The 14,876-nt window shown below is 41.5% G+C and overlaps 1 protein-coding gene across 1 annotated transcript in view; it reads left to right on the top strand.

The window, feature by feature from the left end:
• The window catches only part of LOC132830060 (interleukin-6 receptor subunit beta-like), a 151,675-nt gene that overhangs the window by 99,613 nt on the left and 37,186 nt on the right, over positions 1-14,876 (top strand). Inside the window, exon 13 of the mRNA XM_060847525.1 lies at positions 3,655-3,795. Within this exon, the coding sequence (XP_060703508.1) occupies positions 3,655-3,795 (141 nt within the window). The remainder of the gene's footprint in view (positions 1-3,654; positions 3,796-14,876) is intronic.

Genomic DNA, 14,876 nt, shown 5'->3' with positions numbered 1-14,876 from the left:
ATAGACAGCAGGGAAATAGATGGTGACATCTTGTAAAATGTCCAGATTACAGAGGAGGAAGTGCTGGATGTCTTGAAATGGTTAGAAGTGGATAAATCCCCAAGACCTGATCAGGTGTACCTGAGAACTCTGTGGGAAGCTAGAGAAGTGATTGCTGGGCCTCTTGCTGAGATATTTGTATCATCGATAGTGGCAGGTGAAGTTGGCAAAAGGACGGTTTAAGAAGTGCCACTGTTTAAGAAGTGCGGTAAAGACAAGCCAGGGAACTATAGACCGGTGAGCCTGACCTCAATGGTGGGCAAGTTGTTGGAGGGAATCCTGAGGGACAGGATGTACATCTATCTGGAAAGGCAAGAACTGATTCAGGATAGTCAACATGGCCTTGTGCGTGGGAAATCATGTCTCACAAACTTGATTGAGTTTTTTGAAGAAGTAACAAAGAAGATTGATGAGGGCAGAGCAGTAGATGTGATCTATATAGACTTCAGTAAGACGTTCTACAAGGTTCCCCGTAGGAGACTGACTAGCAAGGTTAGATCTCATGGAATAAAGGGAGAACTAGCCATTTGGATACAGAACTGGGTCAAAGGTAGAAGACAAAGGGTGGTGGTGGAGGGTTGTTTTTCAGACTGGAGGCCTGTGACCAGTGGAGTGCCACAAGGATCGGTGCTGGGCCCTCTACTTTTTGTCATTTACATAAATGATTTGGATGCGAGCATAAGAGGTATAATTAGTAAGTTTGCAGATGACACCAAAATTGGGGGTGTAGTGGACAGCGAAGAGAGTTACCTCAGATTACAACGGGATCTGGACCAGATGGGCCAATGGGCTGAGAAGTGGCAGATGGAGTTTAATTCAGATAAATGTGAGGTGCTGCACTTTGGGAAAGCAAATTTTAGCAGGACTTATACACTTAATGGTAAGGTCCTAAGGAGTGTTGCTGAACAAAGAGACTTTGGAGTGCAGGTTCATAGAGTTCCTTGAAAGTGGAGTTGCAGGTAGATAGGATAGTGAAAAAGGCATTTGGTATACTTTCCTTTATTGGTCAGAGTATTGAGTATAGGAGTTAGGGAGGTCATGTTGCGACTATACAGGACATTGGTTAGGCCACTGTTGGAATATTGCATGCAATTCCGGTCTCCTTCCTATCGGAAAGATGTTGTGAAACTTGAAATTATTCAGAAAAGATTGACAAAGATGTTGCCAGGGTTGGAGGATCTGAGCTACAGGGGGAGGCTGAACAGGCCTGGGCTGTTTTCTCTAAAGCGTCGGAGACTGAGGGGTTACCTTATAGAGGTTTACAAAATTATGAGGGTCATGAATAGGATAAATAGACAAAGTCTTTTCTCTGGGATCGAGGTGTCCAGAACTAGAGGGCATAGTTTAGGGTGAGAGGGGAAAGATATAAAAGAGACCTAAGGGGCAACTTTTTCATGCAGAGAGTGGTACGTGTATGGAATGAGCTGCCAGAGGATGTGGTGGAGGCTGGTACAATTGCATTGTTTAAGAGGCATTTGGATGGGTATATGAATAGGAAGGGTTTGGAGGGATATGGGCCAGGTGCTGGCAGGTGGGACTAGATTGGGTTGGGATATCTGGTCGGCATGGATGGGTTGGACCGAAAGGTCTGTTTCTATGCTGTACATCTCTATGACTCTAAGACTCTAACTAGATATCCCAACCCAATCTAGTCCCACATACCAGCACCCGGCCCTTTTCCCTCCAAACCCTTCCTATTCATATACCCATCCAAATGCCTCTGAAATGTTGCAATTGTACCAGCCTCCACCATTTCCTCTGGCAGCTCATTCCATACACGTACCACACTCTGCATGAAAAAGTTGCCCCTCAGGTCTCTTTCATGTCTTTCTCCTCTCACCCTAAACTATGCCCTCTAGTTCTAGACTCCTCGCCCCAGGGAAAAGACTTTGTCTATTTATCCTATCCATGCCCCGCATAATTTTGTAAACCTCTATCAGTTCACCCCTCAGCCTCTGTGATAGACTACACAAATGTCTGTGATAAAGTGTAATGTAATTTGATTTTGTAGGAATAAATCATCAGGTGCTTATTCTCTTTAAGAACCCAATCTCTGGTTATTTTACAAGAGTTAAAATATTTTAATGCCCAAAAAGCCCATCACAAATTACATTGTTCTACAAAGCAGTTGTCTTCCGTGATGGACATGACTTTTAAAAAAAAGTCCCCAAATGATATGGGTCAACTATCTGTTGTTTGTTGCTAACCACCTGATGAAGGAGTGGCGCTCTGAAAGCTAGTGCTTCCAAATAAACCTATTGCACTATAACCTAGTGTTGTATGATTTTTAACTTTGTACACCCCAGTCCAATACTGGCTCCTCCAAATCATCTCTAAAAGGTGTAGTACGTGCCATCAACTTCATAACTATTCTATGAATGAATTCTAAAACCTGCAGTTAGCTTGGATGCGAAGTGAAATGCTTGAGGGGTGATGGGTTTGTGGTAAATTATTGTTTAAATATTAGTGTGGATTAAAGCTTGAGCTGAGGAGAGGAGATGATGGGAAGATGTTGTATAGGGTCCTGAAAGGATTAAAGTTGTAGTAGACTGCATTTTGCTCCAACAATCTGGTGATGTCACCTGTCTTGTGTGGCGAATTGATAAAGTTAGCTTTAGATCCCAATGGAGTCAGATGTGTCAGGCTCCTGTTAACCTTAGCCATAATTAATATCTACCTAATATAAGTTGTTCCTATTGCTGTCATGTGATAAACTTATCTTGCATCTTAAGACATAAGGTAGAGGAACAGAATTAGGCCATTTGGCCCATTGGGTATGCTCTGCCACTCAATCATGGCTGATATGTTTCTCAACTCCATAACCCTTGATCCCATTACTAATCGACAACTATCTATCCCTGCCTTAAAAGCACTCAATAACTTGGCTTGCACAACCTTTTGAACAATCAGTTTCACAGATTCACCATCCTCTGGCTGAAGAAATTCCTCATCTCATTCTAGTAAACCCTACACTCTGCAGCTCCACTCTCAGATCTTAGTCTCTCCTAGTAATGGAATCATCTTCTCTATGTCCATTCTATCTAGTCGTCTCAGTACAGACAAAGAACAGTACTGCACAGAAGCAGGACATCTGGCCCACCAAGCCTGCAGTGACACATGAATCTTTCTAAACTAAAAACCTTTTATCTCAACGTGATCCATATCCCTCTATTCCCTGCCTGTTCATGTATCTGTCAAGATGCCCCTTAAACATTGCTATTGCATCTGCTTTTTAAGCCCTCTCTAGCATCACATTCCACACTTACTACCCTAGAATCATTAGAATTATAGAATCTCTACAGTATGGAAAGAATGCTGTCAGGTCTGTGATGGCCCTCATTATTCCACCCAGATCCAGACCCTCACCCTATCCCCTCAGCCCTATACTTATTATGGCTAATCTGTCTAGTCTGTAGATCTCTGTACACTTGATGGGCCAGATGACCTCTTTCCCCACTGGGGATTCTATAATCACTTTGTAGTGCTTGTTCTCCAAAAGTATCAATTTCTTTCAGAAAATCACAAAGTATTCTTCAATTCTTTCAGTTTTTGTTTCAGGTGTTCGTAATTTTCAAAATGTGATTTTCATATATTTTGCTCATTTGATTTATTTAGATATTGTGAGAAGTGGTCTGGAAAGGAGATACACGTTGACTGGGCTTCTGGCTGCTACTAATTATGAGGTGAAAGTCATGGCAACAACTGATGCAGGTGGAACAAATGGTTCAGTCTTGAATCTTACCACAAAGAAATCTGGTAAATACCAAGTTGTTCATGTGAAAAATGTAGTTTATTTTCAAAATTATAAAGGTAACGGAAAAGTGACTGGTTTAGCAAGATTGTAGGACTGCTGTCTCATTAGTGAGGTGGTTTAACCAGAAGGCAACCTTTCCTTAGGGAAGGAGGGAGGTTGAGAAGGACTGTCCTTTATGGTAACCTCAGTCAGTATGGGAATTGAAGCCACGCTGTTGGCATTACTCTATGACAAACCAATTGTCCAGCCAACTGATTGAAGTAAAATTACTTGTGCACAGTTGATATTTCAGCAATTACATAGTAGTTTTGCTTTTGTTCATTTTTTTCATCTATACCTGTATCATGTAGTTTTCTTACATTGTGCACCCTACTACAACATTCCTTTATGCAAGCATTATATTTCACCCAAACTGCTGTTATTATATTTGATTCTATTAAAACACAAGCTAAGACCAGAGTTTAAATTTCTTTGTGTAAAGAAACTTCCAGAATGGAATATGCTTGTCTATTTTAAGGAGTATACCACAGATCAAAATTGTCTTGCCACTGTATCAGGGATGCTAAATCATGTATAAATTTGGGTAGAATTGCATGTTAGTTAATATATTACCTTATACAGAGAGCGGTGCTATATAAAGCAGGCAAATAGACAGATATGGAAAGATAGACAAAAAGACTGATAGAAATAGACATTGCGTATTAATCCCTTAGTAGTTCCAATCTCCCCAGAGAGCCTTAACTTAGAACATCAAAAGTAATTCAAACTTCTAGTTAATTACAGAAAGAATTTTTTTAAAAAATCATTTGATAGAATGTGGATGTCACTGACAAGCCAACACTTATTGCCCATCCCTCTAAGGCATTGAACTGAACAGCTTGCTAAGAGTCAACCACACTGGTGTGAGTCTGCAGTCTCACAGGCCAGAGCAGGCAAGATAGCAAATTTCCCTCATTAAAGGGAATGAGTGAACCACATGAGATTTTACAATTTGACAGTTTCATGGCCACTATTGCTGAGGCTAGCTTTGAATTTAATATTTTATTAATTGAACTAAAATAAATTTGAACACACATCCCCAGAGTATCAGTTTGGGCCTTTGGGTATTTGGGTAGTAATATTACCACCACATCACCATCGATGCAACAAGATTTCATCATGTAAAACTTGTGCTAAATCACAGACTACAGGCCTAATTGACAAAATACTACTTTCATAGATAATGCTATGGTATAAACTATAAAACAGATTTAATCATCCTTCAAGCAGTCTTTCAATTTTCCCAAACCAAAATGGACTTAGAAGGATATACTTCGATTTCTTTCATGGCCTGGTAATCTTTAACACCAAGTCTGTCTTTCATCATGAGGTTTTCATGGTAATTCTCCTTGTTGCAGTCATTGGAGTCTTCCAGACTCATTTCAAATTCTCATGAATTTGGTCTTTACAAATCTATGCATGAGTTCCTGCTCATTTCCACACCGTAGAAACCATAGAAATTCTGAGCCTCCTCAATGATCTCCCTGTCAGAACCTGTGAATCTGCTGGTGTCTGAGGCTTTCAGGGATGTCTTAGAACTCTTTGCCTCTCAAAATCCAACTCCATGCCAATATAAATCACAGACTTTGTAGCCAGTTATCCTTGAGCCACCTTTTTTATTGCCCATCCCTAGTTGCCCTTGATGGTGCTGTGTTGACTTCTCAAACCATTTCAGCCCAGAGGGAAGGAATTCCAGGATTTTGACCCAGTGACCCTGAAGGAATAGCAATATGCATCGTAATGGTGAGTGGCTTAGATGAAGCTTGCATGTGGTAGCATTCCCATGTATCCACTGCCCTTGTCTTTATAGATGGAAGTAGTCAGAGGATCGGAAGGTGCTGCCTAATGATCTTTGGTGAATTTCTGTAGTACATCATATAATTAGGAGCAGCAACGTGAATTGAGCATTGGTGGTGGAAGGAGTGGATGCTTGTGGATGTGATACGTATCAAGTGGGTTGTTTTGTCCTGGATGGTGTCAAACTTCTAATGTGATTGGAGGTGCAATCATCCAAGCAAGTGGGAATTACTCCACCACATTCCTCACTTGTGCTTTGTAGCTTTGGATAACGAGGAGGTGAATTACTCATTGCAGTATTCCGAGCCTCTGATGTGCTCTTCTAGATGATATGTTTATATGGTGAAGCCAGTTCAGTTTTGGTCAATGGTAATCCCAAGGATGTTAGCAATGGGAGATTAAGTGATGGTAATTTCCCTGAATATCATTGGGCAATGATGGAATCATAGAACTGCTGCAGTATGAAAAGTAGCCATTCAGCCTGTTGAGTCTGAAACACCCTCTAGAGGTCTCCCTTTTTCTTTCCTCTGACGTCTTAAACACATAGATTCTGAAATGCCTGGAGTTGATCTACTTGAAGTTTTAAAGTTTTTAAACAAGCACTTGTACAATGAAAGGGGAATGGCCAGTTCTCCCAGCTCAGCCCTTCTTTGGTTTGGTTTGGTTTTAGCAAGCAGTCAGTTTTTTTTTCAGCTACTGGTCAAACAAACAGCTCCATGGAAGAAGGTGTTCCATGTTGGATCTCTCTGCCATCTCTCCCTCCTGTAAGACACTGTGTTTGATTTTACTTTTTGCCAAGGGATGTTTATGGGGATTGGTGCAGGAATTTGGAACAACATCATTAAGTTGGGTTAAGTCTGTTTAGCTTTTCAGATAGTTAAGGCATTCTGTTCTCTTTCTTTACTTGTGTTTCATTTGGTACTCTGTAAATAAATTCTGTTTCGTTTAAAACCAAAGAGTTTTGATGAGCTGCATCACTCCTGGAATATCCACTATACGCCTGCTCAAAACAAGTAAAGAAATTTAGGGTCTGGGTGACCTTTTTGAAATGTTTTGAGGGGGTCTAGCCTGGTCTATAACAGACTGGGGGCTCTTTATGGGATTTGTTCTGTAGTTCCAAATTGGGATTAGGGTTGTTGGACTGTAAGCCAGTGTGTGATCTGTGTTAGTATCTTTTATTCTGGGTGTTAATTTCCGTTGGCTTAAACAGTGTTTGGGACAGTAATGGCTCTTTCAGTCACTAAGAGTTTTCTGGGGGTCGGAAAAGTGAGTTTGGGAATTTAAAAAAGGTGAACATAGAGTTCAAGAGATGTACAGCACAGAAACAGACCCTTCAGTCCAACTCGTCCATGCCGACCAGTTATCCTCACCTAATCTAATCCCATTTGCCAGCACTTGGCCCATATTCAGATTAAATTAGACTTACAGTGTGGAAACAGGCCCTTCGGCCCAACAAGTCCACACCGACCCGCCGAAGCGCAACCCACCCATACCCCTACATTTACCCCTTACCTAACACTACGGGCAATTTAACATGGCCAATTCACCTGACCCGCACATCTTTGTGACTGTGGGAGGAAACCGGAGCACCCGGAGGAAACCCACGCAGACACGGGGAGAACATGCAAACTCCACACAGTCAGTCGCCTGAGTCGGGAATTGAACCCAGGTCTACAGGCACTGTGAGGCAGCAGTGCTAACCACTGTGCCACCGTGCCGCCCTTCCAACCCTTCCTCCAACCCTTCCTATTCATATACCCATCCAGCTGCCTTTTAAATTTTCTAATTGTACCAGCCTCCACCACTTTCTCTGGCAGTTCATTCCATACATGCACCACCCTCTGTGTGAAAAAGGTGCCCCTTAGGTCCCTCATATCTTTCCACTCTCACCCTAAAACTATGCCCTCTAGTTCTGAACTCCCCTACCCCAGGGAAAAGACCCTTCTATTTACCCTATCCTCACCTCTCATGATTTTATAAACCTCTATAAGGTCACCCCTCAGCCTCCAATGCTCCAGGGAAAACAGCCCCAGCCTATTCATCCTCTTCCTATAGCTCAAGTCTTCCAAGCCTGGCAACATCCTTTTAAATCTTTTCTGAACTCTTTCAAATTTCACAACATCCTTCCAATATGAAAGAGACCAGGATTGCACATAATATTCCAAAAGTGGCTGAACAACATCATATAAAGTGGCAACATGACCTCTCAACTCCTATACTCAATACTCTGACGAATAAAGGAAAGCATACCAAACGTCGTCTTCACTATCAGACCTACCTGCTACTCTACTTTCAAGGAGCTATAAACCTGCATTCCAAGGTCTCTTTGTTCAGCAACACTTCCCAAAACCTTCCCATTAAGTGTATAAGTCCTGCTCTGATTTGCTTTTCCAAAATGCATTACCTCATATTTATCTAAATTAAACTCCATCTGCCACTCCTCAGCCCAATGGGCCATCTGATCAAGATCCTGTTGTAATCTGAGGTAACCTTCTTCGCTGTTCACTACCCATCCAATTTTGGTGTCATCCACAAACCTACTAACTATACCTCCTATGTTTATGTCCAACTCATTCACATAACTGACAAAATTTAATGGGCCCAGAACCAAGCCTGTGAACTCCATTGGGCACAGGCCTCCAGTCTGAGAAGCAACCCTCCACCATTACCCTATATTGTCTACCTTTGAGCCAGTTCTGTATCCAAATGGCTCGTTCTCCTTGGATTCCATGAGATTTAACCTTGCTGACCAGTCTCCCATGGGGAACCTTATCGAACGCCTTACTATATGAATTTCAGTCTGTATAGATCACGTCCACCACTCTGCTGTCATCAATCATTTTTGTAACTACTTCAAAAAACTCAGTCAATTTTGTGAGACATGATTTTCCAAGCACAAAGCCATGTTGACTATCCATAATCAGTCTATGCCTTTCCAAATACATGTAAATCCTATCCCTCAGGATTCACTCCAACAACTTGCCCACCGCCATCAGGCTCACTGGTCTATAGTTCCCTGGCTTGTCCTTTCCACCTTTCTTAAACAGTGGCACCACGTTAGCCAACCTCTAGTCTTCTGGCACCCCACCTGTGACTATCGATGTCACAAATATCTCAGCAAGCGGCCCAGCAATTACATCCCTGGCTTCCCACAGAGCTCTAGGATACACCAATCAGGTCCTTGGGATTTATCCACTTTTATGCAGTTCAAGACATCCAGCACCACATCCTCTGTAATATGGATATTATTCAAGATGTCACCATTTATTTCCCTACATTCTGTATCTTCCATGGCCTTCTCCACAGTAAACACTGATACAAAATACTTGTTTAGTATGTACCCCATCTCCTGCAGCTACACACAAAGGCTGCTTTGCTGAATTTTGAGGGGCACTGTTCTCTCCCTAGTTATCCTTTTGTCCTTAATGTATTTGTCAAAACCTTTTGGATTCTCTTTAATCCTATTTGCCAAAGCTATCTCATGTCCCCTTTTAGCCCTCCTTATTTCCCTCTTAAGTATACTCCTGCTGCATTTATACTCTTCTAAAGATTACTCAATCTATGTTGTCTACACCTGACATATGCTTCCTTCTTTTTGTTAACTAAGCCCTCAATTTCTCTAGTCATTCAGTATTCCCTACTCCTACCAGCCTTTTCCTTTCACCCTAATAGGAATGTACTGTCTCTGGACTCTCGTTATCTGATTTCTGAAGACTTCCCATTTTCCAGCCATCCCTTTACCTATGAACATCTGGCTAGGTAAAAATATGACTGCAGATGCTGGAAACCAGATTCTGGATTAGTGGTGCTGGAAAAGCACAGCAGTTCAGGCAGCATCCGAGGGACAGTAAAATCGACGTTTCGGGCAAAAGCCCTTCATCAGGAAGACAGGCAGAGTGCCTGAAGGGTAGAGAGATAAATGAGAGGAGGGTGGGAGAGGAGGGTGGGAGTGGAGAAAGTAGCATAGAGTGCAATAGGTGAGTGGGGGTGGGGATGAAGGTGATAGGACGGGGAGGAGGATGGGGGAAGGTAGCAAAGAGTACAATGGGTGAATGGGGGTAGGATGAAAGTGATACGTCAGAGAGGAGGGTGGAGTGGATAGGTGGAAAAGAAGATAGGCCGGTAGGACAGGCCATGGGGACGGTGCTGAGCTGGAATGTTGGAACTGGGATGAGGTGGGGGAAGGGGAAATGAGGAAACTGTTCAAGTCCACATTGATGCCCTGGGGTTGACGTGTCCCGAGGCGGAAGATGAGGCATTCTTCCTCCAGGCGTCAGGTGGTGAGGGAGCCGTGGTGAAGGAGGCCCAGGACCTTCATGTCCTTGGCAGAGTGGGAGGTGGAGTTGAAATGTTGGGCCACAGGGTGGTGTGGTTGATTGGTGTAGGTGTCCCAGAGATGTTCCCTAAAGCGCTCTGCTAGGAGGCGTCTAGTCTCCCCAATGTAGAGGAGACTGCGTTGGGAGCAATGGATACAATAAATTATATTGGTGAATGTGCAGGTAAAACTTTGATGGATATGGACATCTGGCCCCAATCAGCTTTTGAAATTTTTTGTCTAATACCATCAAAATTAGTCTTCCTCCAATTTAGAACTTCAACTTTTAGATCTGGTCTATCCTTTTCAATCACTATTTTAAAACTTACTGAATTATCGTTGCTGGCCCCAAAGTGTTCCCCCACTGACACCTCAGTTACCTGTCCTGCCTATTTCCAAAAGTTGGTCAAGTTCTGCACCTTTTCTAATAGGTAATCCATATCCTGAATCAGAAACTTTTCTTGGACATACTTAACAAATTTGTCTCCATCTAAACCCTTAGACTGGGACTGCCATAGTTTTATGCTTGGCAAATTAAAATCCCCTACCATAACCACCGCACTAGCAGAGTATGTGTCTGGGGCATAGGAGGAGGCGAAGAAAGCGTTCTTAAGTGCATTTGAGCTTGTGCCAGAAGCTGACAGACAGTATATCAGGAATCTAACAAGGGGCCCTACATGGAGTTTGAAAGGATGAAAGTAATTTGGATAGGTGGATAAGAACTTTAAAAATAAAGCAAACCTGTGATGCTAAGATTATTATTTTGGATGAGCTCAAAAATTCACTTTCTGAGGTAGAGAGAATTCCAAATGGAAGAGCAGAGAGTTAAAACAGTAAGATTAGTCACTCAAATGGTTGAGTTGGTCCATAAATCAACGTTTGGCTTTGCAAATCAATTTCAATCATGAGGAATAAAATTGGGGAAAGTAGAAATCCTGATGTGGTTAAGGAAAGGTAGACCTCTGTGAAGATCATAAGGATAACTTACCACAGGGTAAAAAGGAAACCCTTGAAAGGGAAAGAATTTTAAAAAGACCCAGTCTTTTCATTGCTCCACAAAATCACAGTTTGATGGGTTAGAAAAAACACTGGGAAACGAGATGTAGGAAAACAGGATGAGCCAGTGAATTCTGTTGGAGTGGTAACAGAAAGCACATTGAATGCTGAAATACTGCACCAGAATGTACAACTTGGTCGGAGATTGGTTAATGAGGAAGTGCCAGGTCTCCTTAAGCCATATACCTGTGATGGTAAAGTTTACGTATATTGGCCAGGAACAGTAGGTAAATAGATTACAATGTTAAGAGATACAGGATCCTCTCAATCTTTGATGTTGAAAGATTGAGATAGGTACCCCAGAAGGACTGTTGCCAGAAAAGGAGCTAGAAATAGGAATCCACAGTGAAACAAGAAGTGCTCAATTATGTAGTGAGGTGATGCATTTTGGAAGATCCAATTCTAGAGCGAACTATACGGTAAATGGAAAAATTGATGTACAGAGACATCTGAGTGTTCAGGTCCATTGTACCCTGAAAGTGGCAACATAGTGCGATAGAGTGGTCAAGAAGGCATATGGGATGCTTTCCTTGATCAGATGGGATATTGAGTACAAGTGTTGGCAGGTCATGTTACAGTTGTATAGGACTTCACTATACTGCGTACAGTTCTACTTGCCACATTACGAGAAGGATGTGGATGCTTTGGAGAGGATGCAAAGGAGGTTCACCAGAATGTCACCTGGTATGGAGTGCACTAGCTATGAAGAGGGGTTGAGTAGATTAGCATAATTTTCATTAAACAGACGTAAGTTGAGGGGGGGACCTGATTGGGATCTACAAAATCATGAGAGGTGTAGGAAGTTTGGATAGCAAGAAGCTGTTTCCTCAGAGTCGGGGACTCAATTACTAGGGGCCATGAGTTCAAGGTGAGAGGGGAAAAGTTAAGGGGAGATATGCGTGGAAAGTTCTTCATGCAGACGGTGGTGGGTGCCTGGAACACATTGCCAGCAGGTGTAGCAGCATCATTTAAGATGTGTCTGGATAGATACATGAATGGAGAGGGAACAGAGGGATACGGATCCTTGGAAAATAGACGACAGGTGTAGATAGAGGACCTGGATTGGCACAAGCTTGGAGGGTTGAAGGACTTGTTCCTGTGCTGTAATTTACTTTGTTAGAGTGGAGAAGTTGTGGTAGGATTTCTGGACAAACTCTCAGCTCCAGAAATACAATTTGTCCTTACTAATGATATAGCTGGTTCACAGGTAGGAATGCTGCCTACTGTGGTTGAAAAATCAGTGGAAACTCAAGGAACTGAATTATTGCAGGATGCATATCATGGGAATTTTCCTGATTGTATAGTAATGAGGCCACAAAATCACCAGTTGAAACAACAGAGATTAAAGAGAACAGATAAGAAAGTCAAAGTGGAATTAGCACACACCCCGTTTGATCAAATGGTTGGCACAATACAGGAGCAGATAGATGACCAAGCAGACATCTTTAGTTCAGAAACATTAACTGAATTACAGCAAAAAGAGGAGAAACTAAACAAATTGTATCAAAAATTATACTCAGGAGAAGAATCCAGATGTATCCCAGTGTGCTACTAAAAAATTATGTCTTAATATGGAAATAGAGACCATCACATATTCAGCCAGATGAGAAATGGGCAGAAGTCATAATGCCAGTGGGTCATAGAAAGGAGATGTTATGGATAGCACATGAACTACCAGTGGGGATCATTTAGAGGTAAGAAAAACTTAAGCTAAAATACAAAAACATTTTTTCTGGCCTGGATTGTACAAGGACGTAGTTGAATTTTGCCAGACATGTCACATAATTGGAAAATCACAGGCAGTAATAAAATTCATTCCTTTTTAATACCTATTCCTGCATTTGAGGAACCTTTTACAAGAGTCTTAATTGATTGTGCACCCTCTAAAACAAAAAGTGGGAATCAATACTTGTTGACAATAATGGATGTGACAATAATAGATTTCCAGGGCCATTCCATTATGCAATATCACAGCTAAAACGATTGTAGAGGAGTTACTCAAATTTTTCACTAGATATGGACTACCCACAGAAATATGATCAGATCAAGGGTCAGACTTCACATCAAAATTATTCAAGGAAGTTATGGACAGTTTAGGAATAAAACAATTCAGATGAACTGCTACCATCCAGAGTTGCAGGGAGCACCAGAAAGATGATATGAGACATTAAAGACCACATTGAGGGCTTATAGTCAAGATTATCCTGATGATTGGGATAAGGGAATTCTATTTGTACATTGTGCAATCAGAGATGTACCAAATGAATGCATTAAATTCAATCCATTTGAATTAGTTTTTGGGCATGAAGTGAGAGGACCAATAAAATTGATCAAGAAGAAATTGGTAAATCATAATTTAGAGCCCATATTTTTATGGAATTATTTTAGAGAATAGATAGAGTGGGGGAATTAGCTAGACAGCATTTAATGGTATCCCAGCATACAATAAAACAGGAAGCAGACAAATCAAAAACTCACAATTTTGCTGTCGGGAATGAGGTGTTTGTCTTACTTCTTCTTTTAAAAGCAAGGTTTACTGGACCTTATCAAGGTGAAAGGGGTTTGAGTGAGGTGAACTATTTGTTAAGGACTTCAGACAGAGAAATCTCACAGGGTGTGTCAAGTGAACATGCTCAAAAGGGAAGGAAAGCCAAAGGACACTGTGTTATTGGCTAAAACACAGAATGAAGAACCAAATTCAGAGAATTCTGAGTTGGAGATTGTCCAATTTAATTTGAGGAATGAGGAAGTTGTCAAAAATTGGGATAAATTATTGAATTACCTTCCAGAGGAAAATTGAAATGAACTGAAAGAGTTATTACTATCAGGTGGAGAGATATGTGGAAATAAGGTGGGACGTACTAACCCAATTATGCATGATGTAGACATAGGAAGTGTTGTTCTGATTCAGCAACATCCTCATAGGCATAACTCTCTAAAATTGGCACAGTTTCAAAAGGAGATTGAATGCATGTTCCAAAGACGACATAATCGAAGTGAGGTACAGTGACTAGATCTGACCTATAGTAATGGTGCCCATCGCTTGTGGACTATCACAAAATCAATGCAGTTATAAAGACTCTTGCAGACTTGCTCAGTAGTTACTGGCAGGTACCTTTGTCTGAAAGAGCAAAGCCAATTTTGGCTTTCGTAACGCCGAATGGACTGTATCAGTTCACTGTTTGGTTTGAAAAATGCACTAGACATTTCAAAACTAATCAATAAGATCATTTCCGGATTACTCAATTGTGTTGTATATATCGATGACCTGCTGATTTTTAGTACCGCATGGAAGGAACATTTGCAGCATTTATCAGCCTTATTCAATTGACTTTGGGAGCCAGACTTGGTGATAAATTTGCCAAAACCCAAGTCACCTTCCTGGGCTATGTTACTGGACATGGACAAATGGACCCATGGAATACAACAACAAAGGTAACTGGTGAGTTTCCCATACCATCGACAAAAAGAGCAGTACTATGATTCTTGGAATTGAGTGGATTTTATCAAAAATTGTATCAAATTTTAGCAGTGTGGCTGCTCCACTTACTGAATTGCTAAAGAAAGGCAAGAACGGACTGTCAGAAGGTATTTGACAGCCTGAAAGCTGTCTTAACCAGTACCCCAGTAAAAGCCACTGGCCCAGTGTTAGCCACACCTAATTACACAAAGCCAATCAAGGTCTCTATTGATGTGAATCAGTGTCATTGCTGTGCTCGTACAGGAAGACGATGAGAAGATAGAAAGACCCATCAGTTATGTCTCCAGGAAATTGAACATTCATCATCAGAAATATTCCACAGTTAAGAAGGAGACTTTGAGTTTGGTGCTTCCGTTACAACATTTTAATGTTTATGTTACCAGTAATGCATCTGA

The sequence above is a fragment of the Hemiscyllium ocellatum genome, chromosome 30 (assembly GCF_020745735.1).
Source record: "Hemiscyllium ocellatum isolate sHemOce1 chromosome 30, sHemOce1.pat.X.cur, whole genome shotgun sequence".
Lineage (NCBI taxonomy): Eukaryota > Metazoa > Chordata > Chondrichthyes > Orectolobiformes > Hemiscylliidae > Hemiscyllium > Hemiscyllium ocellatum.
Note: the sequence above shows the minus strand (reverse complement) of the source record. Positions and strands in the feature narration are given on the sequence as shown.